This window comes from Oncorhynchus kisutch, linkage group LG16, assembly GCF_002021735.2.
Source record: "Oncorhynchus kisutch isolate 150728-3 linkage group LG16, Okis_V2, whole genome shotgun sequence".
In the NCBI taxonomy this organism is placed as follows: Eukaryota; Metazoa; Chordata; class Actinopteri; order Salmoniformes; family Salmonidae; genus Oncorhynchus; species Oncorhynchus kisutch.
This window is the reverse complement of record NC_034189.2, coordinates 45,585,656-45,609,591: the sequence shown is the minus strand read 5'-3', so window position 1 is coordinate 45,609,591 and position 23,936 is coordinate 45,585,656. Positions and strand designations below refer to the sequence as shown.

At 45.7% G+C, this 23,936-nt stretch overlaps 3 protein-coding genes across 14 annotated transcripts in view; 1 reads left to right on the top strand and 2 right to left on the bottom strand.

Annotated features, from left to right (window-relative positions):
* The window catches only part of LOC109906792 (pericentrin), a 34,092-nt gene extending 30,282 nt beyond the window's left edge, over positions 1 to 3,810 (bottom strand). For 9 of the 12 annotated variants that reach the window (XM_031792571.1, XM_031792572.1, XM_031792575.1 and 6 more), the window contains exons 1-2: positions 3,626 to 3,810; positions 145 to 324 (exon numbers count right to left, since the gene is read on the bottom strand). In XM_031792571.1, coding sequence (XP_031648431.1) covers positions 145 to 324; positions 3,626 to 3,673 — 228 coding nt within the window. In that variant the 5' untranslated portion in view covers positions 3,674 to 3,810. The remainder of the gene's footprint in view (positions 1 to 144; positions 325 to 3,625) is intronic. The other 3 variants (XM_031792576.1, XM_031792577.1, XM_031792580.1) reach the window with 1 other exon arrangement.
* A 3,490-nt stretch (positions 3,811 to 7,300) lies between these two features.
* On the top strand, positions 7,301 to 10,225 carry lg16h21orf58 (linkage group 16 C21orf58 homolog). Its single transcript, XM_020504642.2, has 8 exons — positions 7,301 to 7,372; positions 7,464 to 7,544; positions 7,751 to 7,808; positions 7,934 to 8,007; positions 8,100 to 8,294; positions 8,557 to 8,671; positions 8,767 to 8,879; positions 9,721 to 10,225. The coding sequence occupies exons 2-8, from the start codon at positions 7,488 to 7,490 to the stop codon at positions 9,928 to 9,930; spliced, it is 822 nt and encodes a 273-aa protein (XP_020360231.1). The 5' UTR covers positions 7,301 to 7,372; positions 7,464 to 7,487; the 3' UTR covers positions 9,931 to 10,225.
* On the bottom strand, positions 10,222 to 23,352 carry LOC109906790 (ubiquitin carboxyl-terminal hydrolase 40-like). Its single transcript, XM_031792570.1, has 31 exons — positions 22,569 to 23,352; positions 22,359 to 22,426; positions 22,150 to 22,263; positions 21,825 to 21,989; positions 21,224 to 21,370; positions 20,936 to 21,079; positions 20,652 to 20,780; positions 20,406 to 20,510; positions 20,180 to 20,287; positions 19,834 to 20,037; positions 19,547 to 19,682; positions 19,276 to 19,357; positions 19,009 to 19,180; positions 18,835 to 18,919; positions 18,685 to 18,755; positions 18,219 to 18,574; positions 17,938 to 18,100; positions 17,684 to 17,744; positions 16,884 to 16,937; positions 15,646 to 15,821; positions 15,479 to 15,515; positions 15,131 to 15,195; positions 13,445 to 13,519; positions 13,217 to 13,346; positions 13,058 to 13,140; positions 12,858 to 12,976; positions 12,694 to 12,759; positions 12,362 to 12,572; positions 12,165 to 12,260; positions 11,934 to 12,019; positions 10,222 to 11,787 (listed from the first exon to the last, which is right to left on the bottom strand). Exons 1-31 carry the CDS (start codon positions 22,759 to 22,761, stop codon positions 11,664 to 11,666), a joined length of 3,825 nt encoding a protein of 1,274 aa, XP_031648430.1. The 5' UTR covers positions 22,762 to 23,352; the 3' UTR covers positions 10,222 to 11,663.
* Positions 23,353 to 23,936: the final 584 nt, after the last annotated feature.

The following is a 23,936-nucleotide window of genomic DNA, read 5'->3' as shown; positions in this document are numbered from 1 at the left end:
ATGCTCATAGAGTTGGGATTGGATTGGCATACAATCAAATCTGACAAAGACCTGATGATCAAAATGCTGCATTAAACTATAGAGTCAGCCTATGCAACAGTGTGGATATTTACATTCCTTTCATTCATTCAGCCAGAGACTCACCTCATTGTTACACATGCAGTCCTGCTGTGTGGCGTTGGCGTCTGTCTGGAGGTCCATCCCTAGGGGGCGACCTTGCGCTGGGCCGTCATTCTGCGTTGGAGACGGGCCCTTCCTCTTCTGCGTCTTTTTCTGCGCGACTTGACCGTCGCCTTTCGCCCTTTTCTGTCGGAAGCTAGCAAGCTACGCAGGAAGGACAGGGAGAGGTAGAGGGACACGTAGGTCAGGAGGGCTGAACACCACCACACTATCAGCATGTTAGGGGTAAGAAGTCAGATCACCAAAGTCCATCAAAGTTCAAATCCATCATTCCGATCAAGGAATAAAAGGCCAAAGTTCCAATCAATCATCCCAGTGATTAAAGAAGTCAGAAAAGGCTATAGGTTTAAGGGATGAAGGTTTTCATCCGCCCAATGAGCAAGAACAAGAGTTTGATTCAGATCATCTTCCCAGCACTCAGGTAACATCCCTGATTGAACCAGCAGAGAATGAAAGCCCCAGCACATTGCCAGTCCAAAGCAGTCAACCAGCCAGTCTCCACTTAGTCCTAACAGTCGTCCTAACAGTCAACCTCCCAGCATCGCTCCATAGATCTCCCAAAACAACTATCACGGGTTCTCAACAAAGCGATCGGAAAAACCTCCTGACATTTTGAAGGCCAAGTGCACTGATTCAGTCCGTGTAATTGTGCATCTTTCAACATCCCTGTCTCTCTCTCACTCCCTCCCTCCCTCTCTCTCTCTCTCCTATAAGCAGCTTAAAATCAGATTTCAGTGGTTCAGAGACCCTCGTATAACGCTCCACCTCTGACGCTCTCTCTCCCCCACGCAGCCGTTCTCTCCCTTTCAAACCGTCAAACCAATCTATCAATCCCACACAGATAAGACAACACACACGGCAGACAAGCACACTCGTCTCAATATGACACTTCAACCTCCCGCCGAGGGTTGGGATGGCAGTGTAATGCAGAGAACGCAGGAGGAGCTTTGTCTCGAGCCCAAAGTGTGTGTCAAGGTGGTAGCACGTGTTTTGTTCCAACCCAAGCAAACCCGTAACAAGCCGACCCATGTCATGTCCAGCCCCAGAACTCATGTTGCATTGAGCAGTGCTACTGACCCATAAGAGTGTGTGTTTCAATGCCTGATCTCTACATGTGGGCTGTTCTACTCGATTGAAGTCTATCCAGCTTTCAGCAGATACTGTACACACCCACTCTACACCCACTCTACACCCACTCTACACCCACTCTACACCCACTCACCATCCTCAGCCTCCTGTGTCTGACTCTGTGATGAAGTGAGACTTAGCTGTAGTCGAAGACGCTGCTCTACACACTAACACTATCAGACAGGCAGCTCTGTGTGTGTACGCATGTAGGCTGTGTGTTCAAACTGAAGACTGGAGCTTGGTATGCCTCAAATCAAAAGACAACTGATGCAGACGTGGCACGTCACCATAGCAACAGCTGCCGTAAGTGGCTCACTGACGATTTCACAATTAAGTACAGCATGAAAAAGCCTACTGTAGCCTATGTCATGCCCATTTGTTTTCAACTTTTCTAATACTGTTGCTATATTTGAGGGCATACTAGCTCCCTCAGAAGTGTCACGTGAGGGTTGGGACGCTAACTGCAAGAGAAGACCTACTGGGATCCAATGTGTTCTGTTATCTGAAACTGCACCCTTTTTTCTATACTATTTCAGACCAGTGTTTCCCAACCGTGGTCCTTGAGTACCCCTAACAGTACACAGTTTCATTGTAGCCCTGGACAAACGCACCTCATTCATCTCATTGAGGGCTTCATGATTAGTTGTCAAGTTAAACCAGGCGTGCTTGTCCAGGGTTACAATACAAATGTGTACTGTTGGGGGTACTGGAGGACCAGAGGCCAGGTTTAGTGTCATGGCGCCATCTGATGGTGTGTGTTCACATTGACACACCTGCTATGATATCAGAGAGCCCTCCACTAACTCAACCATTAGGGGGGGGACACAACAACAACTGAAGACTGATTGTAGATTAGTGTCTAGGGGGACAACTTCAATCATGTGGAAATAAATGAACAGAAGTCTCTGTGTGGTGCATTTCTATCAGTCCCATCCACAAAAACAGAACCCCAAAAACAGACAGAGGCAAGACAGTGATGAGTCAACAACATCCCAAAACAGATCAATAGATCCCATAGATAGACCAGGGGGTGGTCAAACCCCCACACGCAGAGCTGGAGCTACCACAGACTTGTTGCTGCTAATCAGCTGCTCACCAGGACCTTGATAAGCTGAATCAGGTGTGTTGGAGCACGGCTGGTGCAAAATGCCTGAATAATACTCAGTATCTCTCCTGGAGGAAGGTTGGCCACCCCTGTTCTAGATCAATAGACAGAATCACCACAACCCAAGAGCCATGGCACCCCTCACTTCACTTCACTTTACTTTACTTACCAACTGACTGTGCTGCATGTTACTGGATTTCTGTCATAATAACAATGGTTTATCAATTAAGTCATCATACACCTGCTGCGTGAGCATCACCCAGGTTTGAGGTGTGCCAAAAATAGGTAGATCACACATCCTTTCAAGACACAGGTGAGCCTGTCAGATATCTCATATTCTATAGCACATGCAAATCTAAATTAACAACAACTGTTGGGAGAAAGCCACCCCAAGCAAAGGTCATACCCGAAGCGATATAGACACCGTTGTGGGGAATGGCAGGGTTGATGCTCAGGTGACAGGTCAAGACATTTTCTCTTAAATCTGCGCGGATTATAGGGACGTTATTTTACATTGACCTGCCTGGTCTTGAGATTTTAAACCTCAGTGGTAGTGTTTCACACCTCTCCATGCATTGCAACTATCGGATCACCTGCGTAGAATTGTGCATATAATGTGTATCTCAAACGCAACCACATACACAGACGAACCCAATCCTGGCTGCCATCACCTGCATCGACTTGGCAAGCAGGGATGATACTCTACCAGTAAGCGGCCCACACTAATTAGTAAACAGAAGGGGAATAGATTTGGGCTGAATAAGATCCCGTTTCTACAACAACTAGCCAAATGCTAGCTACGTTAATAATCAGTAGTAAACTGGGTGCATTTAGTTAAATCAAACAGTAGATGAGACAAATAGGGTGGTTCAAATAGGCAGCATGACGTCAGCTGGGTTGTTGAGTCAACGGTAGAACAATACCAACATTTGTTTAAGTAAGCCACAAATTGGGTCATTATAATTCATGAATAATTAAGGGTTTAGCTAGTTACTATACTGTAGCTAGTTTAGACTCGGCTAACCATAGCTACATGTAAATGCATTTAGCTAGCTTTGTTAAAGATTCAACTAGTTGCTAAAACTTGAACTTACGCAAGGCCCTTTATCAAGCAACTGCAACACATTACTTTATTGTACGACAATGTTGCTGATACTGATACGTTTAGCTAGGTTAGCTACTTTGATGCATTACCCATAAATCATTACTAACCTTTGCTCTTCCAGCATCTAGTTTCCGCTGTCGTTCATCTTCGTCCATGTCTTGGTTGAAACACAACCATTAAAGGTTAAGGACAAATGTCCTGAAATCGCAGATTATTCCACCAATACCTTTCACTTTCTTGTGCCTCGGAAGCAAAATCTTTGGAACAACTGTCAATATGAAATTCAATATGGCCGCCATGTCGTTTTAGCACCGCCCTTATCACGTTTCCTCCGCTAATATGGCCAATCAACACACTCGGAGCGAATTTCCCAGCCAATGGAAATCATGCTCTCTAAGTGTTTACATGCACAGTCAAAAACTTCTTCCCATATTCTACAGGTCCCTGACTGACAAGTTGGAAACCAATCAGAAGACTAAATGGTGAAGATAAACTTTGATTGATAAGGGAATTAGCCAATACATATAGAAAGTTACAAAAATAGTCCACCAATACATTCTTTTTTTTTAATGTGTGCGTGTTTTTGACTGGATCAATTACGCTTTTTAAACCAACTACTCCACCTTTGCAAACGGCGCGCTAAATTCCCCGGGGAAATTAGTTAACCAGTAGCAGCATAGCTTTGGGTTGCCCAAACTCAACTGTAAACTGATGTATCTTGACGACGGATTTAGTCCGCTAACTACATATTAGAGCTCTTCATGGGTCCATCTGAACACTATTACCCGGTCCGGGTCCAAAATTCAAACTTGTGCAGGTTGGGTCCGGTTGAGTTGCATTTACACAGGCAGCACAATTCAGATATCTTTTCCTCTAATCATGGGAGGGTAGTGCGTTTTTTCCCTGGTTTACATTTGCTCTTCTGCTCATACTTTCCCTATAAATAATGGTTAGACTTACTTTTGATATTACCCTAATAAAGTTTAGAAATGTTTGTGAAATGTTTTAGCTACTGCAGGCCTATGATATTACAGCAGTGCACCCCAGTGTTTCAACTGACTCCGACAGTTTAATTTTAGGGGAGGAAGACTGTTTCAGGCCTACCAGAGTTTTACTCTTGTAATCTAACACTATAATACTTATCTTTATACTAAATATTTTGATTTTAAAAAATATATATGAATTAGCCTCCTGCATGACTATATCTGTATAGCAGACGTAGCATGCCACTGGCATTTCTCTATCTATATCTCTGGGGTTAGGCCTAAGCTTTTCTTATTTTATATAGGCTATATATATATATATATATATATATATATATTTTTTTTTTTAAGATATATATATATCTTTTTTAATTTTGTTGTTTTTAAAGATGTAAATGTGGCTCATTTGGTCAATATCTCTCATTTATTGATGGCGGGTCCGATACATATTCTCAAATGTCTGGTAAATTAAAATCTTCTGTACAAATTTTCCTAAAAGAAAATCTCAAATGTCATATTAATACTTTTAATGCTTTTTCTCCCCAATTGGTAGTTACAATCTTGTCCCATCACTGCAACTCCCCTACGAACTCGGGAGAGGCGAAGGTTGAGAGCCATGCGTCCTCTGAAACACAACCCTGCCAAGCCACACGAATATGTCAGAGGAAACACTGTCCAACTGGTGACTGAAGTCAGCTTGTAGGCTCTCCTCCACAAGGAGCCTCTAGAGTGTGATGGAACAAGGAAATCCCAGACAGCCAAACCCTCCCCTAACCAGGACGATGCTGGGCCAATTGTGTGCTGCCTCATGAGTCTCCTGGTCACAGCCAGCCTGGGATTGAACCCGGGCCTATAATGACACCTCAAGCACTGCAATGCCTTAGACCACTGCGCCACTTGGGGAGCCCTAGGCATATTGTTTTTATGACGATTTTTGAATATTGGCATGAAAATCTGTCGCCAATTGGATGGAAACCTAGCTAATGTGCTAGTCCAGTGTCACTTTGAATATGCCTGCACATCATGGTTCACCAGTAGCCCCAAACATCTAAAAAAAATAAGCTACACACCAGCCAAACAAGCTTGTAAGATTTGTACTTAAACTCCCCCCTCATACTCATCTGGAGGATGAGCATTTTTCATGTCTATCTCTGTAATGTGTCTGTATCTATGTAATTGCTTATGTATTTATGTAAAAAGAATAGGGACAACAATATATGTATTTTTTTTTACTGACAAATAAAATCTATCAATCAATTCAAACTGTGTGTTTCCCAGCCTCGGTTCTGGACCTGGGGACTAGTCTATTGTGGTGTTGAAAATGCAAACCATGACTTTGAAGTGCACGAAGTCGGCATGCTTCGCTTATTGGTTGTGTGGTGCATTGGCACCGAAACCAGCCCCTCTCCCCCAGTAAATTTCGATCAGAATTGGGCTGCCTGTGTGAACAAAGCCTTTGATTGTCAACTGGTCTTGGGTCTCTGTAACTACAGCCGATAGACCAGAGTGGGCCCGAATGGACACAACCATGGCTCTGTATAACCTATAGTCTTCAAACTTCAGTGCTGGACCTCAAAGCCCGTTCCACTACTTTTTTAAATTGTTCCCCTCCAATCAGGCACTTATTTAGACCTAGGACACCAATTGGGTGTAATTAATTACCAGATAGAACAGAAAACCAGCAGGCTCTGGACCTCATGGGGTAAGAGTTGAATACCCCTGACCTATAGCATATTTATTTTAAGCAATTAAGGTGAATGTATCGACTTATAGAAGGCCTAGCCAACATATAATGATCTATTTGTTAACTAGAAGAGGTTGTCCTCGGGCCCATTCAGGTATGGGTCGTGTCTAGCTCGGGTTGTCCTCGGGTCCATTTGGGTATGGGTCGTGTCTAGCTCGGGTTGTCCTCGGGTCCATTCAGATATGGGTCGTGTCTAGCTCGGGTTGTCCTCGGGTCCATTCAGATATGGGTCGTGTCTAGCTCGGGTTGTCCTCGGGTCCATTTGGGTATGGGTCTGATTGTTTTCAGGTCCGGGCACTGGCGGACTTACCATTAAACAGAAATAATACCTCTGTTCGAGGCATAAATAAATAATAATAAAAATTGCAGTAAGGCCAAATTTGATGTTTAATCAAATACATTTTTTCATATAGATTTTTGATACCTACATGGGTCCTAAAATTCAAAAGTAAATAGCTAAATGATCCTTGGTATGACCATCTTAAAACAATTCCATGTGTTAGTTTAGTAGAAATCCAGCCCGGGCCCTTAGACTCTATGGGGTTAAAAGGTCATATCTTTTTAAAGTTAAATTATATGTCTTTACTATAAATCCCTTTTTTTTTAAAGAGGTGGGGCGGGGGCCCTCAGACTGGCCTCTGCCTGGGGCCTCCAAATTACTATGTTCGTCCCTGGGTCCGGTTCCAACTTTTTGGACAGGAGAAGACATCCAATCCCTCCAATAGAGACTACATTTATACATTTTCAGCATAGAGCTTCTCATTCCAGATCCTATTTGGGTGCCAATCTGGTATGATTAAATGACCACCCAAGTTTGTACCAATTTCTAACTTTCTGTACATCTGACTTTCTATTCTTATCCTAAACAATTTTACTGACCCTTACTTTTACATTTCTTTAGTTGCCTTACTGGGTTGTTGTTCAAGAGAAATACACTGTTTGTGTCAGCTCAGATGGTAAACAGTAACCTAGGATCAAGACCAAAACCAGGAATGGTAACCAAGCAGTAGGCGTGGCTTGGTTGGCATAAACAGTTGTGTCCCTTAGTAACCAGGGAGTGGTCTCAGTTTGGCGTAGAGACTGAGAGCTGATCGATAGGTTTGTGACATACGGCTAAAGAGCTACAGGTAAATTGGGGACGGGAGAGTGGGGGTGTGTACAGCGGTGACCCTCAGTCACTTATTGTGTGTGTGTGTGTGTGTGTGCACAACTTCACAGTGTGGAGAATACAGTACTCTCAGAATGACTGATCCCATGCTTGCCCAGATGACCAGACTCAAACTCAGGCTGCTGGAGAAGGTAATTGATTATTTGATTGATTGAGTTTTTAAAGTTTTGGATATCAAATAATCATCTGATCATTTACTTTGATAGACAGAAAGGCCATGTTTTTAACTTATTAGTGTAACAAAGAGTAGTAAAAGAGATGTTTTCTGATGTGAATTCTGGCTGCACATGGCCTCTTGTTGACTGCTGACTACTCCCCTCCTGCTTCATGTCCACAGAGACTGGAGAACGAGAGGGACAACAAGGACAGCAGAGCAGAATCTGCCCTATCCACCAGTAAGACTACAAAATGTTTGAAAATAAATATTGTAATGAAGCGTTGAAGTACAAGCAAACCCTGATTGTTCCTTTTTGTGTGTAAGTTTTCTGAAGTTACTTTATTCCTTATTCTGATTGGCCAGGGAGTTTTGATGGACAGGCGGATGCGTTGCACAGTGTGCTTAGACGAAAAAAGGACCTGCTGCAAAGACTGAGGGTATGACATCCTTATTATTAAGATATTTATCACCATCATTATCATCAAACTCACATGGTAACTGTCTGTGTGCGTGTTGCCTGCCGGAGCAGCACATGTTGGAGGACCTGAGCAGACCTCACACCTGGGGTGGGACAGGGAGACGGTACCGTCCAGACCTTCTCCCTCCTCCTGTCCCTCTGCCTCCTACTCCGGCCCCCATCCATATCTACCAGCCTGCCCTTGTACCCCCCGCTCCACCCCCGCCACACCCCCCGCCACAGCCTCCACGCATCATCCAGCAAATGGTGAGACAAAAATCACTCCTTCTCTCCCTCTGTCTTCCTCTCCATCTATCTTCCTCTTGCTCTGCTTTTTGTCTTACACACAGACAGCTGATGCTATTTCTCTCTTACACACAGACAGCTGATGCTATTTCTCTCTTACACAGACAGCTGATGCTATTTCTCTCTTACACAGACAGCTGATGCTATTTCTCTCTTACACAGACAGCTGATGCTATTTCTCTCTTACACAGACAGCTGATGCTATTTCTCTCTTGGTCTGTAGTTGCCCCAGCAGCCTACTACCTTCATTCAGCAGTTACCACAGCAACAGCCCCTCATACAACAGATACCCCCTCCTCAGCCTTACCCTGCACCAAGGTCTGGGAGCATCAAAGAAGGTAAACACACACAAATGCAAAGTGCAGCTACTGGTGTGTGTGTATCTATATATAATGTTAATTTTCATGTATGTATGTATGTGTGTGTGTGTTAGACATGGTGGAGCTGATGTTGATGCAGAATGCTCAGATGCATCAGATCATAATGCACAACATGATGCTGAAAGCAATACCTCCCATGGCCCTATCACCACCTAACCCAGGACAGGTCCGTTTCACACACACCCACATCATTTATGTAAAATCAAATCGTATTTGTCACAAGCGCTGAATACAACAGTTGTAGACCTAACCGTGAAATGCTTACTTACAAGCCCTTAACCAACAATGTAATTCAAGAAATAGAGTTAAGAAATGTTTTACTAAATATATAGAAAAAAAAGAAACAGAATAAAATAATAACGAGGCTATATAAAGGGGGTACCAGTATAGAGTCAATGTGCGGGGGTACCAGTATAGAGTCAATGTGCGGGGGTACCAGTATAGAGTCAATGTGCGGGGGTACCCGTATAGAGTCAATGTGCGGGGGTACCAGTATAGCGTCAATGTGCGGGGGTACCAGTATAGCGTCAATGTGCGGGGGTACCAGTATAGCATCAATGTGCGGGGGTACCAGTATAGAGTCAATGTGCGGGGGTATCAGTATAGCGTCAATGTGCGGGGGTACCAGTATAGTGTCAATGTGCGGGGGTACCAGTATAGCGTCAATGTGCGGGGGTACCAGTATAGCGTCAATGTGCGGGGGTACCAGTATAGCGTCAATGTGCGGGGGTACCAGTATAGCGTCAATGTGCGGGGGTACAGGTTAGAAGAGGTCATTTGTACATGTAGGTAGGGGTAAAGTGACAATGCATAAATAATAAACAGCGACTAGCAGCAGTGTAAAACAAAGGGGGGGGGGCAATGTATATAGTCCAGATGGCCATTTGATTAATTGTTCAGCAGTCTTATGGTTCCTGTCACCCACATACCAAAGATCATGCCTTTTTGGAATTCTTAACATCTTATATTTGTTACTTTGTTTTCATCTTGATGTTGACCTCATCCAGGATGTTGTTGTGAGGTCAGCAGTCAAACCAAGAGGAAACGCCGTCCACCACCATCACTACGGCCCCCAGGCCCAACTGCTACCTCCCATTGGCTATCCCATGTGGCCCTCGATGGCGTCATCGCTACCTGAAGGGCAGGGCGGGCCTCATATGCCGTCCGTGCAGCATGTGACCTGCCCCATCACGTTGCCCCCACTCAATATGTATTAGCCTAGCCCTGAACAATATGTCTTGCGTGAGCATTTCATATTTCAAAATATATACACATAGATGATTGATTGTAAAGGTAAAATGTTTACATTGATGTTATGTTTGATAAGCATCATTTCGGGTATAGCCAAATATAAGGCTTGAATGGAGAATTTGCTTCTTGGCGCTGGAAACATGTTGTAAATTCAAATCTGTTGGCCTACTATGATTCGTAGTTGCAAAAGAGTGTGCAAATGACAAAGGTCTGTAAACATGCATCAGGACTCCAAAATAAATAAAACAAGATTTGCAAACATTCTTTCTTGATCCGTTTTATTCTGTATTTAATCCAAAACTCTCCATCTGTCCTTGCATCTTGGCACTGGCCCAGAAGTCATACAGTACTCAAAACTACATTTCAGTTATACTTCCAGCAAATGCAAAAATAAAAACATCAGATTAGTTAGGAAATCAAATAATCTCATAATCCAAAACAAAGTCGCTCGCATTCATTGTCCAACCGTCATTTCTAAAAGTTATGTATGACATATTAGTCAAATGATCCATGAATTATTTTAACTCCCTGAAGTTCGCCCACACACCCCCACTGCATGCACATGAAACAAACATAATGAAAGCATGATTAATGTGATCAACTCTGGTGCAGAGGCATGATGGGATACAGAGAAAACACTTGGGACTCTTTCCCATGTAAGGAAAATGGCGAGAGGGTGAGACCACGAAGCGAAGATGAAGTTAGGAGGGAAAGAAAGGTAGAGAGAGAGTGGGTGCAACAGAGGTAGAGAAATGAGGTAGGGGGGACTATTCCGGACTGAGCTGAATTGTGGCTCGTCCATGTTAAGGCATGGATATAAACCCACTAACTCTTATTAGAAATATAGGTGTATATATTATCTATAATCTACTGGTACATATCTATACCTCTATGGTGTGTACCATTGCAAACTAGTCAGCAGATACTGTAAATACATACCAATATATATGTAATACACCCAGTACTATGAGTGGAAATACTGGTTCCTATTGGATCACATGTAGAAATACTGGTTCCTATTGGATCTCAGGTAGAAATACTGGTTCCTTTTGGATCTCATGTAGAAATACTGGTTCCTATTGGATCTCGGGTAGAAATACTGGTTCCTATTGGATCTCAGGTAGAAATACTGGTTCCTATTGAATCTCAGGTAGAAATACTGGTTCCTATTGAATCTCAGGTAGAAATACTGGTTCCTATTGGATCTCATGTAGAAATACTGGTTCCTATTGAATCTCAGGTAGAAATACTGGTTCCTATTGAATCTCAGGTAGAAATACTGGTTCCTATTGGATCTCATGTAGAAATACTGGTTCCTATTGGATCTCATGTAGAAATACTGGTTCCTATTGGATCTCATGTAGAAATACTGGTTCCTATTGGATCTCATGTAGAGGGGAGAAGGGATCCAGATGTAGTGACAGAGATGGAAGGAGAGTCAGAGACTGCAGCTTGTGACACTGAGTCGACAGAGGTCTGTATAGCGAACCAGTAAGTCATCCCACCACCAGACCAACACTAGCAGAAGATAGCAGATCTATGGGGGGGTCAAGCTGTGTGAACATATTATCAAAAATGTTTGGCACACAAACAGATGTCCAGAAGATTGTTCGTGATGTTGAGCGATGCCACGGTGAGAAAGTCTGTGTGTGCACGCATGTGTAATGTATGTGTTTGTTTGTGTGTGTGTAAGGCGAGGCTATCTGAACACCCCCACGTTGATTGACAGGGCCACCTCTGGCTTCCTGGCCTTGATTGGCCCCATCTTCTTCTCTGGTCCCACCCCTTGGTTGGTCTCAACTTCAGCCCCCGCACCCTGCCCTCTACAGGAGTAAAGAGGAAATAGTATCAACTTAAACTGTAGACATTTACTTATATAAATACACTTTCTTATAAAGCTAATGTCATACACGAAAAGCAGTGTCAACACTGTGACCTGAGTCTCATTGGATATTTTAAGAAGCCCCACCCTTTCCTGCGTTGCTCCTTCTCTTCCCTCAACCTCTGCTCATCCTGTTGGGTGCTAAAGTCCCGGTTATTGTCAATCAACAGGTTCTGTCAATCAGAAAACACCATGTTACTGTCGAAGTATTATCCAATCAGAAAACCATGTCACATTCAATAAGCAAGTTCTGTCCAATTAAAGCAGAGCAGGCTGGAACGCAACCAATACGATGAACCACAGAGCTGTGTTTGTTACCTTGACACCGATGATGTCACCGTCTTTAAGGTGGAAAGGCGCTCCGAGCAGAGACTCCGCCTTTTTCTTCTTCTTCCGCTTGGACACCTGCTGGCTCTGTGTGCACGCATCATCAACAAGCGCCAGGAAGAGTCATAAAATAAACCATAGGAGTGTGACAAAACATCAGGCTCCCTCCCTCCTTCCACATCTCTTACCCAGTTGGAGAAAGTCTCCCAGGTGTGTGTGTGTGGCTGGTGCATGGCCAGTAGCAGGGAGTCAGGAGAGAGGCCGTATGTTGAGGCCAGGGCAGAGCGTAGCGATCTGGGGGAAGGGTCTCGAGAAGCATCCCAGACCAGGTCCTCTGGAGGGTAGTAACCCCGCTCCCCTGGCACCCCCATCTGGACACGCAGCAACACCTCCTTAGGACTGGGGGAGCGGGGAATGGGGCAATAAGATGGTGGGAGAGGAAGAGAAGAGCGAGGGATAGAAATCACGTTTCCGATATCAGCTTAACTGACCAATGAGAGTAGAATAACCCCAGGCTTACCCAAGATCCTCTTCTCTCAGTAGCTGCTGCACACAAAACTCCACCCCACTGCACAACTTCAACTTCCTGTGAACAAATACTTGTTGTTGAGAAAAGGAAAGGGATGAGAGTAGATAGACAGGAGTGAGAGGGAGGAGTGTGTGTGTGTGTGTGTGTGTGTGTACCTGAGTGTGTGTTGTTGTCCTCTGAGGATACGTGTCAGTCTCTGTCCCTCCAGCTGCCACACACGCAGAAACGCAGGAGTGGGGACACACACATACTGCAGCGCCGGCAGGGTCAGCACCTAACACACAGAGTATTAACACACACACACAGCATGGACATACACACGCTAGAAGGAGCAGTATCAACACACACACACTACCTGAGTCTTCAGCTCTTCCAGTGTAGCCTCCTCTGAGATCTCCACCTGTCCCACAGTCCTCAGCTCCACCATGGCCCCGCCCACTAAACACACACACATTTTAACCAGTGAACATAGTTTCATACCTTCCTACCTAGTTTCATACTGTGTGTGTCTCACCTGCAGTCATGACCTCCAACCTCTGACCCTCCGTGGACCCCTCGGCTGTGCCGTTGACCTCTGTTTCCATGGAGACCACGGGATCGGCTCTCGGCTCCACATACAGCCAGACTGACAGCTTCAGAAAACCCTGAGAGAGAGAGGGGGGACGTGAGAGAGGGAATACGTGTCTGTAGAGAGCGAATGGGGTTGAAAGAGAACAGGAAGTGGACAGGAAGTTGAGTGTACCTTGGGAGGAAGTCGTCCCTCAGTAATCACCAGAGCGTCTCCATGACTCATCTTCAGCTCTGAGAGAGACGCCTCCTGGAGAAGAAACGAGAAAGATTGTGGCAGTGAGTGAAAAAGAGAGCGGAAAATGTATCCCACTTCCTGATTTCGCTGAAGCAATCATTTATTAGGACCCAGGGATTATCGTGAGAATAACACCCGACTATGGCCTGTTCTTAAGCCCGACGCTAAGAAGAGGTACGAGGGAACATCCCTTAGGAGGGTGTTGATCACGATAATCCCCGGGTTCGAGGGCCCTTATTGCTTTAACAAAACAATTGCCAACATATAAAAAAAGATTAACAACCTGTTTTCATAAAAATGGGTACATTTGTTTTATTTCATCCTTCCACCAGACAATATAGTCAGAGAAGCCAGTTGTTAGTTCTGAGATTCTGAAGTTGCTAGCCAAGCGGGCTGGTCGTCTATTCCATTGGCATGGTTGTCAGCCAAGCGGGCTGGTCGTCTATTCTATTGGCATGGTTGTCAGCCAAGCGGGCTGGTCGTCTATTCTATTGGCATGGTTGTCAGCCAAGCGGGCTGGTCGTCTATTCTATTGGCATGGTTGTCAGCCAAGCGGGCTGGTCGTCTATTCTATTGGCATGGTTGTCAGCCAAGCGGGCTGGTCGTCTATTCTATTGGCATGGTTGTCAGCCAAGCGGGCTGGTCGTCTATTCTATTGGCATGGTTGTCAGCCAAGCGGGCTGGTCGTCTATTCTATTGGCATGGTTGTCAGCCAAGCGGGCTGGTCGTCTATTCTATTGGCATGGTTGTCAGCCAAGCGGGCTGGTCGTCTATTCTATTGGCATGGTTGTCAGCCAAGCGGGCTGGTCGTCTATTCTATTGGCATGGTTGTCAGCCAAGCGGGCTGGTCGTCTATTCTATTGGCATGGTTGTCAGCCAAGCGGGCTGGTCGTCTATTCTATTGGCATGGTTGTCAGCCAAGCGGGCTGGTCGTCTATTCTATTGGCATGGTTGTCAGCCAAGCGGGCTGGTCGTCTATTCTATTGGCATGGTTGTCAGCCAAGCGGGCTGGTCGTCTATTCTATTGGCATGGTTGTCAGCCAAGCGGGCTGGTCGTCTATTCTATTGGCATGGTTGTCAGCCAAGCGGGCTGGTCGTCTATTCTATTGGCATGGTTGTCAGCCAAGCGGGCTGGTCGTCCGTTCTCAGCAAAACACTTTTTGCTCTGCAAGTTGGCGACCTCTCCTTTGCCAACTAGTCAATTAAAGCAAACCCACAATCACGACAAGCTGCTGAACAGCAAACTATGTGCATTTTCATTTGTTTTCCCTTTATTTCTATTGCCATTTCTTTGGATATATCCATTATAATGAGTCTCCTCTGGACACGATCATTCTCTATGGCACGGTGGAGATCGCAACATTGTTGCACAGGCAACAAGGTTTAGACAAACCTCAACTGTTGCAAACCAAATGCTAGGATGGAAGCATGGGGAAATCCTGTCGAGACATTTCTTTCCAGGGGAGTTTATTAATTGACTGGCTGGGCTGTGGGATGCTGAAGGAACATTGATCATTCAAATGAAAACTGTTAACAGGCATTACCTGGGGGATTGTCGTGAATAACTCCCTGTATCGACCAATCGGCATCCAAACAACCCATTTTATAATTCTGGTTACTGACCTCATCCATCAAAGCCTCTCCCACCTCCTCACACCAGTCCAGCCTCCTTAGATGCCAACCGTCCCCTGTACACACACACACACACACACACACACACACACACACATACTATTAACCCACACCATTACCCCTACGCCATTAACCCTACACCATTAACACAACACACACACACACATACTATTAACCCACACCATTACCCCTACGCCATTAACCCTACACCATTAACACAACACACACACACACATACTATTAACCCACACCATTACCCCTACGCCATTAACCCTACACCATTAACACAAATGCACGCACAGGGGAGAAGGGACACACTCTATAATCTAGTAGTTTTACCTTCAAGTCTTGCTGACTCCAACATTTTCTTGAGACACTACAATAGAATAGATAGGATTAGCACTCATTAGCAGAGAAGCCGATACACTGTCTGACAGAGAGAGATACACAGGCAGGCAGCCAGATAGACCAACCAGCAGACCAAACGATACGCAGTCATTCCCCACCTGTTTAACTGTGCTGGACCGCTCTACAATGATTTCCCCCTCCAAGCCAGAGGAGGGTGCTGTCCCCACACTGAAGTACAGGAACAGCTGAGTGTCTTTGGGGGCCGTTCCAGGACAGAGGGACAGGGAGGTCATCAGCCTAACCCCAGCGTCACGAACGCTCAGCTCCTCACACACTGTGGGAGGCAACACACACACACACGACAGTGCTTGACATTCAGGTAAATTTGCCAGTGGCACACCGAGCCATCCCCAACTGAAAGCTAATGGCGCCACCCCAAATAAAGCGAGATCAGGTGATTATATCTTTAGTTTGCGGGCTGAGCAAGTTAGACATTAATAACTACCCTCCATACAGAAATAATGACATTTTACTTGATAATATCACATTTACATTGAGTGATTGGAGGGAAAATACAACTTGCGTAATCACAAAAGGGGTGTTATTGTTAGCCATTTTGAACAGTCAGCAGGCTACTGTAGGAGGGCCAATAAAATCTGTTTCATTTTTAGCTACAGTTTGTTTTCCCAGTTCCCGAGTTCTCACTATCAAAAATCACACTTTTTAAAAATGATTTATAGAAAAACAACAACAATTGGATGTTCCAAGTCCACAACAATGCTTAAACCACATCTGGAGACCACGTTTAAGGTCTGTTTAGTCAACATTTAACTATGAAGGTTCAGGAAAGCCTTGAGAAACGTTCATTCAAACAGAGCATGATGACGAAACTGTGGATTGCAAAGATTTAACCACGACTTGGGCCAAACATCGTAAATACCTGTTTTACATACACATTGTTGCCTTATAATATCTACCAGTTGAACGTTGAAACATCTTTCCTACATACCCTACCAGCAACCCTACTACTGACCTTCTTCTGTGTGCTGCTCCACGCAACAACCAGTGGCGAGCTGCTCTTTCTTGCTGCCTGACAGATTAACTAGTCTGTGTGCGTGTGATAATCTGCATCACGAACTAACAGCTTTGGGAATTTGACTGTTCTTTTCAACAATTATATATTTTGTCAGGACTGGAAATATCATGAATTGAAAAAAAAAATTGTGGGGGGGGGGTCATTTGTAGTGGAGGATTGACTGGCCCGGGGGGCTTCCAAAACCTCCCCGGGCAAGCAGACAGCCCTGTATGTCGATCCCTGCATCAATACATAAACACAATTAGGACGAAGTAAGAGATGCATGTGTCTATGTGTGAGGGTCATTGGGGGTTACAGTACCTGGGGGCAGGAGTTTCCCTGTGCGGTCGACCTGCCTCAGACAGCATGCCACACCTGGACAGAGATACACACACCAGTGAAGAGACAACAAACACATATCTACCATAATAATACTGGCTGCTGCTATTAGGAGTGGTAATAATAACAGTATCTGACCTGCTAGCTGCTGCTATTAGGAGTGGTAATAATAACAGTATCTGACCTGCTAGCTGCTGCTATTAGGAGTGGTAATAATAACAGTATCTGACCTGCTAGCTGCTGCTATTAGGAGTGGTAATAATAACAGTATCTGACCTGCTAGCTGCCGCTATTAGGAGTGGTAATAATAACAGTATCTGACCTGCTAGCTGCTGCTATTAGGAGTGGTAATAATAACAGTATCTGACCTGCTAGCTGCCGCTATTAGGAGTGGTAATAATAACAGTATCTGACCTGCTAGCTGCCGCTATTAGGAGTGGTAATAATAACAGTATCTGACCTGCTAGCTGCTGCTATTAGGAGTGGTAATAATAACAGTATCTGACCTGCTAGCTGCTGCTATTAGGAGTGGTAATAATAACAGTATCTGACCTGATAGCTGCTGCTATTAGGAGTGGTAATAATAACACTATCTGACCTGCTAGCTGCTGCTATTAGGAGTGGTAATAATAACAGTATCTGACCTGCTAGCTGCTGCTATTAGGAGTGGTAATAATAACAGTATCTGACCTGCTAGCTGCTTCTATTAGGAGTGGTAATAATAACAGTATCTGACCTGCTAGCTGCTGCTATTAGGAGTGGTAATAATAACAGTATCTGACCTGCTAGCTGCTCCTGTAGCTGCAGCTCTGCTATGGCCCTCTGTTTCACCTCACACAGCAGCTAGAAAAGAACACACACCCACACATTAACATACTAAACACACACACACACATTAATATACTAAACACACACATTAATATACTAAACACACACACAAATATACTAAACACACACACAAATATACTAAACACACACACAAATATACTAAACACACACTAATATACTATACACACATACACACTTGCTAGCTCACCATGTTTCCAGAGGCAGGGACCTTTGCCCTCATCCTCTCCTCATCTTCCTCCCCCTCTCCTCCTCCTCCTCTTCTTCTTCTCTCTGGTCGGTATTCCACCTGAAGCCAGCGACAGTCTGATGGTGTTGTCACGGTTACCATATCACCACTCACACTGAAGACACTGGGGGAGAGAGACATTACACACACAGCCATAGCAAACACACCAACCACACCTCATATCTGTCAGTCACTTACACAGACTGACACACTGCCTCGCACACGCACACCACGCTGCCCACCTGCTGTCCTGTGTCTGTGGCTCCAGCACCAGCAGTGCGTCTCCATCCTTCAAGGCCAGCTCCTTCAGGGTCCTCTGCATGTCTCCAGGAGGGAATACCCTCCACCCGCTGGCCCCCCCTCCCTCCCCTCCCCTCTTCTCCTGACACAGGAGGCTCTCCTGTGGCTCCCCTAATGCCTCCCTCACCTCTCCTAGAGTCACCCTCCCAGCGAACCCCCTCGACTCCTTCGACAGCCCCGAGCCTCCTTCCTCTCCCTCGCCTCCCCCGTCCTCCTCCTCTTCTCCCAGAGAGGGGCGAACCACGGTCAGCAGCATTGGTTCCCACTCGGCTCCTGTTTGGACAGTTGCCCCACAAACCTGAGGAAATAAAGGGGATATGATATGACCCGGCAGCCATTTTGGTTCCAGGACGTCCAGTAGCAGTGTGTACAACGGTGGACTGTGTTGATTCGAGTGTGTCTCCTCACCTCTCTGCCGTTCCACACAAACAGATCAGTGCCGGTCAAGATGCCTGCACTGTAGAGAGACACCTCATCATCTGAAACACACGTACAAGAGTTCAATATGAACTCTCACAGAATGTACATGTTGCAAAAGTGTGTGTGTGTGTGTCTCACCTGTGAGAGTGTTGTAGAGGTGAAGGCCGGCTGGCAGACTTTTGGCCACAGTCAGAGCCATATCCCCATCCCAGAGATTCTGCATCTGAACACACACACACTGATTTGAGCTTTTTGCAAAGTGCCATGGCGTCATTAAGGAAGTGAGTTAATGAGTCGGAGTGATGACGTCACCTGGTAGATGATCATTCGCAAGTCTCCTACGGTCCTGCGGAGGTCAAAGGTGAGGTTGGTGGCCTCTTTCTGCTCTATGCTGATTGGCTTAAGAGCTCCGTTCTCCAACCTATAGCGCGGCGCTAGGTGGAGACGCAGCTCAACACTGTTATTGCTGGCCTCAAACTCCTCCCTATAGCAGAGTACACACACACACACAAACAGAAAAAACATCAGAAAAACATAACAAAATACAGTGTGCGTGTGTGTGTGTGCGCACGTGAGTACCGTCTCTGTTGTAGTCTTCTGTTCTCCTCTTCAGCCATCTCCAAGAGGTGAGGGGGAACCTTATACCCAGGATTCCTCAGGGCTGCCAGGGGGAAAACCTCATTTTAAAGACTGTATCCGTGTGCGTTTTCACGTCTCTCCGTCACAATCTCTCTTTCTCTCCCACTCGCATCAAGTTTGGATGCGGCTCTCCTTTTCTTGTGTTCACTCACTCTCTCCCTCCCTTTCCGTCTTACACCTCTCTCCCACACACTCACAAACACCCACGTACCTCCAGAAGGCCTGCGTAGCAGTGTCTTCCTATAGAACAACATGTAGGCACTCTCCTTTCCCTGGTACATTTTCTCTACGTCTCTCTCATGGATCGACGTCACTGTGGAGTCATTCAGATCAAACCAGTGGCTGCCCTGTGGAGAGATGGAGAGAGGAAGAAAGATACATGGATGAATGGAGAGTCAGAGAGAGACAGAATAGAGATTTAAACCTAACCAATTGCAGCATCAACATAGCAGACACACCATCATTAAAGCAGAACCATGAGAGGTCTAACTAGTGTACCTGTGGTTCTGGTGCCGTCTCCAGTCCTGGTTCTGGTTGGGCGTTGGCAGTGTTGTTGTGGACTGGGTCTGGGGTAGAGCTAGGGCCAGGGGTTGTGTGGGCTGGGCTGGAGGGCTGGGTCACCGGGCTAGGGGGGTTGGCTTTCAGGGCCACCCGAGTGCCGTTATTGACCAACACAAACACGTCACTGTGGTTCTGGAGGAACTGCAGAGGGAGAGAGGAGGCGAGAGGGAGAGGGGGATGAGTGGAAGGATAACATGTAGAACGATGTAGAGGAGATAAGGAAAGCGAAGTGTTTAAGTGGCGTTGTGGAGCTCTTGGGGGACGCCCATCAGTCATGTCCTACCTTGCCTATGGGGCCGTGGAGTTTCCTGTACTTCTTGCTCCAAGAAGAACCGATCTTGTCCATCAGTCTCTGGCCCAGCTGGTCCAGCAGCATGCTCCTGCTCTCCTCCTACAGGCCAGGAAGGGAACAACACCACATTAAGATCAGACACAGTCACTGGACCTACTGACGATGTGGCCCGTGGTGCTCTCGTTCCATCGGGTTAAACCAGCATGCTTTGCGTTACCTGGGTTATTATGGAGGAGAGTACAGATAGAGGGTCATCTTTCTCCGGCTCAGGATACACTCTCACTTCCTTCTTCTTCTGAACCTTGGGTTTGGAATCCTCCTCCTGATACAAACGCAAGCGCGTAAATTCAAAGACACACACAAACACACAATTCGCTATTAGCACATTTAGTGACATACTCTAAGCCTCGATTGTCTGATATGCAATTGTTGTTCTCTCCTCCTCCCTCCCGCGCTCTCTCACCGGCGGTTCCCACAAGCCGAGGTGGTCCATGTCTTTGATGTAGACGTGGTAATGGCCGCCATAACAGCCTCCCTTATGGATGATGACAGAGAAGAGTTCATAGGAGTACTCCGAGTCCTCGTCTTCAGTCTGGGAGAGAGGGTGACATAGCATAGTCATTAGGCCTTATAACGCGACATAACATATTTTTAAATGGTTTGACATTATTTTAACTAAGTCATGTAGAGTACACACAGAGTAAGTGGCAGTGAAGCAATGCAGATCAGTGTGGGTGGAGGTTGTACCTGTTCACAGAAGGGCCTGAGGTTGATGGTCAGAGGGAAGGTGTAGCGACCAGTCTCCTTGTAACGCTCGCACCTGGCAAAATCAAAGTTAAACCTCAACAGAGACACTGTCAGGAAGGGAGGGAGCTTCCTCAGCTTGGCAGACTACAGAGGGGAGAGAGAGAGAGAGAGAGAGAGAGAGAGAGAGAGGGGGGGGGGGGGGGGGGCAAGGGAGAGAGAGTTCTGGAATCAGTACCAATTCTAGAATAAACAAGTACAATTTAAATCCATGCCAATACTCCTACTAACCTTAGCAGCAGTGACTAGTTGGTCACACTGGCCACAGCGGTAGAGGTTACTGCCTTCAAACATCTCCTCTTCCACAAACATGTCCCAGAGCGCCCCCTCCAGGCCACACACGCCACGTACACACACGGTCAGGTCCAGGAAGTCCTCCTGAGAGCCAAGAGAAAGAGTTGTAAGCAACACAAAGATAAAACTGGTACATGTGTGTATCTCCATCTCTTCATTCAAAGACTCAATCATGGACACTCTTACTGACAGTTGTGGCTGCTTTGAATGATGTATCGTTGTCTCTACCTTCTTGTCTGTGCCCACTAATGTGTGTACCCTGTTTTGAGCTGCTACCATGTTGTGCTGCTGCCATGTTGTGTTGCTACCATGTTGATGTCATGTGTTGCTACCATGCTGTGTTGTCATGTGTTGCTGCCATGCTGTGTTGTCGTCTTAGGTCTCTCTTTATGTAGTGTTGTCTCTCTTGTCGTGATGTGTTTTGTTCTATATTTTTAACCCCAGCCGCAGTTCCTGCAGGAGGCCTTTTGCCTTAAGTAAATAAGAATTTGTTCTTAACTGACTTACCTAGTTAAATAATGGTTAAATAAATAAAAACCTGTCTCTGGCTGATGTTGCCACACTCTTTGCAGCGGATGCTGTTGACAGTGGTGCCATGGTAGAGGTGCTGGATGAACGCACTACCGCTGGTGTCCACCAGGGAGTGCTCTAGGGCACTGAACAGAATCCTGTTCAACTCCTGCACATCATGTTGCCTGCTCTCCTACGGGAGAGAGATGAGAGAGAGTGGTAAGCAAAATACTGTAGGAGAAAGCGATGTAGCATTATATAAAGCAAGCCTCATTCTCTAGTTTAGTCCCTGCGTCACACACACCGCCATTCATACACACACTCGTTCACATGCTCGTGTTCACACACACTACCTCGCTGTTGTTCCATCCGAAGCTGTCAGTGAGATCACCAGTAGAGGCACTCTGTTGGTCCACCAAGAGTAGACGAGCAAACAGCCTCTGGAGCTCCAATGGAATAACCCTGACCTGAGGGACAGAGTTAATGTACTACTCAAACACACCAATACAAATAAAGACATGCACACAGTGAGGAACACACACTCCCATGGTTGGTTCTTTACCTTGGCCTCTGGTTTGTCTTTGTCCTCCAGGCAGCCCAATTCCTTTGGACCCAGACTGAACAGCTCCTCTACACACACACACACACACACACACACACACACACACACACACACACACACACACACACACACACACACACACACACACAGTATTGCAAATACAGTATGAGCCAAAGACAGAACACCAAGTGACCTGACTTGACCTCTCACCTCTGAACTCCGGGGTGAAGAGCAGGGTCTGGAGCAGGGAGTTGAGGTAGCACGTCCCTCCCTGGTTTTTAATCCCGCTGAGATTAACTCTTCCCCGGGGTGGAGGTGGCTCCCCTTCCCTCTTAACAACTCTACCTCCTGAGGGAGCCAGAGAAAATCCCTCCTCCTCTTCCTCGAAAAGACTCCCAAACATGGCTGGGCTTGCGTCTGTTTCTCTCTTTCCTGTGAAACGCACCTTCGGGGGATTTAATTGAATGTCTAATTGTGTTCACGATCGCGTAGCTAGCTAACCAATAACTCCTCTTGCTATCTCATCTTGGTCTTGCCTAGCTCTCTGTTGATAGTAGTGGGACTGACTCTGAAATAAGACGACTTTACAGGGGTAAACATAGCTATGAATAGATAACTAGTGTGTTCCCGTATAGTGATCGAGTTATAGCAATTATTGTAGCGGTTAACTAACAAGCTATACAATCATTGCCCTTACAATACGAGTTAATTTAGTGTGAACTGAGTTTACAACAGCTAAATTCGGACCGGTGACAGACAACTATCTGGCTATCTGACTCGTTAGCTATCAAGCAAAACGTGTTTCAGCGTTCCTGACGCAAATAGAGCATTAACTCCAGAAATCTCCTAATGCTTTTTTTGTAAAGTTATAATCGAAGCCAAACTCTGTCTACATTCCTCTGTTTTAAATAAGAGAAAAAACGAAAAAACGTAAATAAAAACACCATTGATGAACAGTGCGCAGCCATAATGTCCTAAAACCAAAGTGTAGAGTGGGGCATTGTGGTAGTTGTAGTGTCATTTTAAAATCACAGGTTGGCACCTCGGCTGAATAAACTACATGTCCACCAAGTCTTCTCTTCGATTTCGCAGGAGCATCAAGCCTCTTGTAGTTTTTATAACATGGCTTGTCTGTCATCCGGTGGATGTCTCAAACACACACAACAGATAAATCTGAACTGAAATGTGATGTATTTTCTGCTGGTATTCTTAAAGAAGGTTCATATGTGGCTACAAACCTGCTGGTATTTTAACCACCTGTTCAGTTTTTGTGTAAAGGCACTGACACTAGCCACACATTTTAAAGGGATACTTTGGGATTTTACCTACTTCCCCAGGGTCAGATGAACTCATGGATAGCATTTTTGTCTCTGTGTTAAGAATTCCCTGTCGGTGACTGTTAGGACCTCACAACCCTGAGCAAACTCCCCTCCCCATCCACTACAGCCGGAGCCTGAGAGTCTAGGGGGAACCATAAACCTGCCTCTAAAACTCTCTCTGACCTGTACCTTGATAGGTTGCTAGGGAGGTTACTAGGGGGCAGGACATCTACCCATCCTCTTGACACAGCAGGTTACA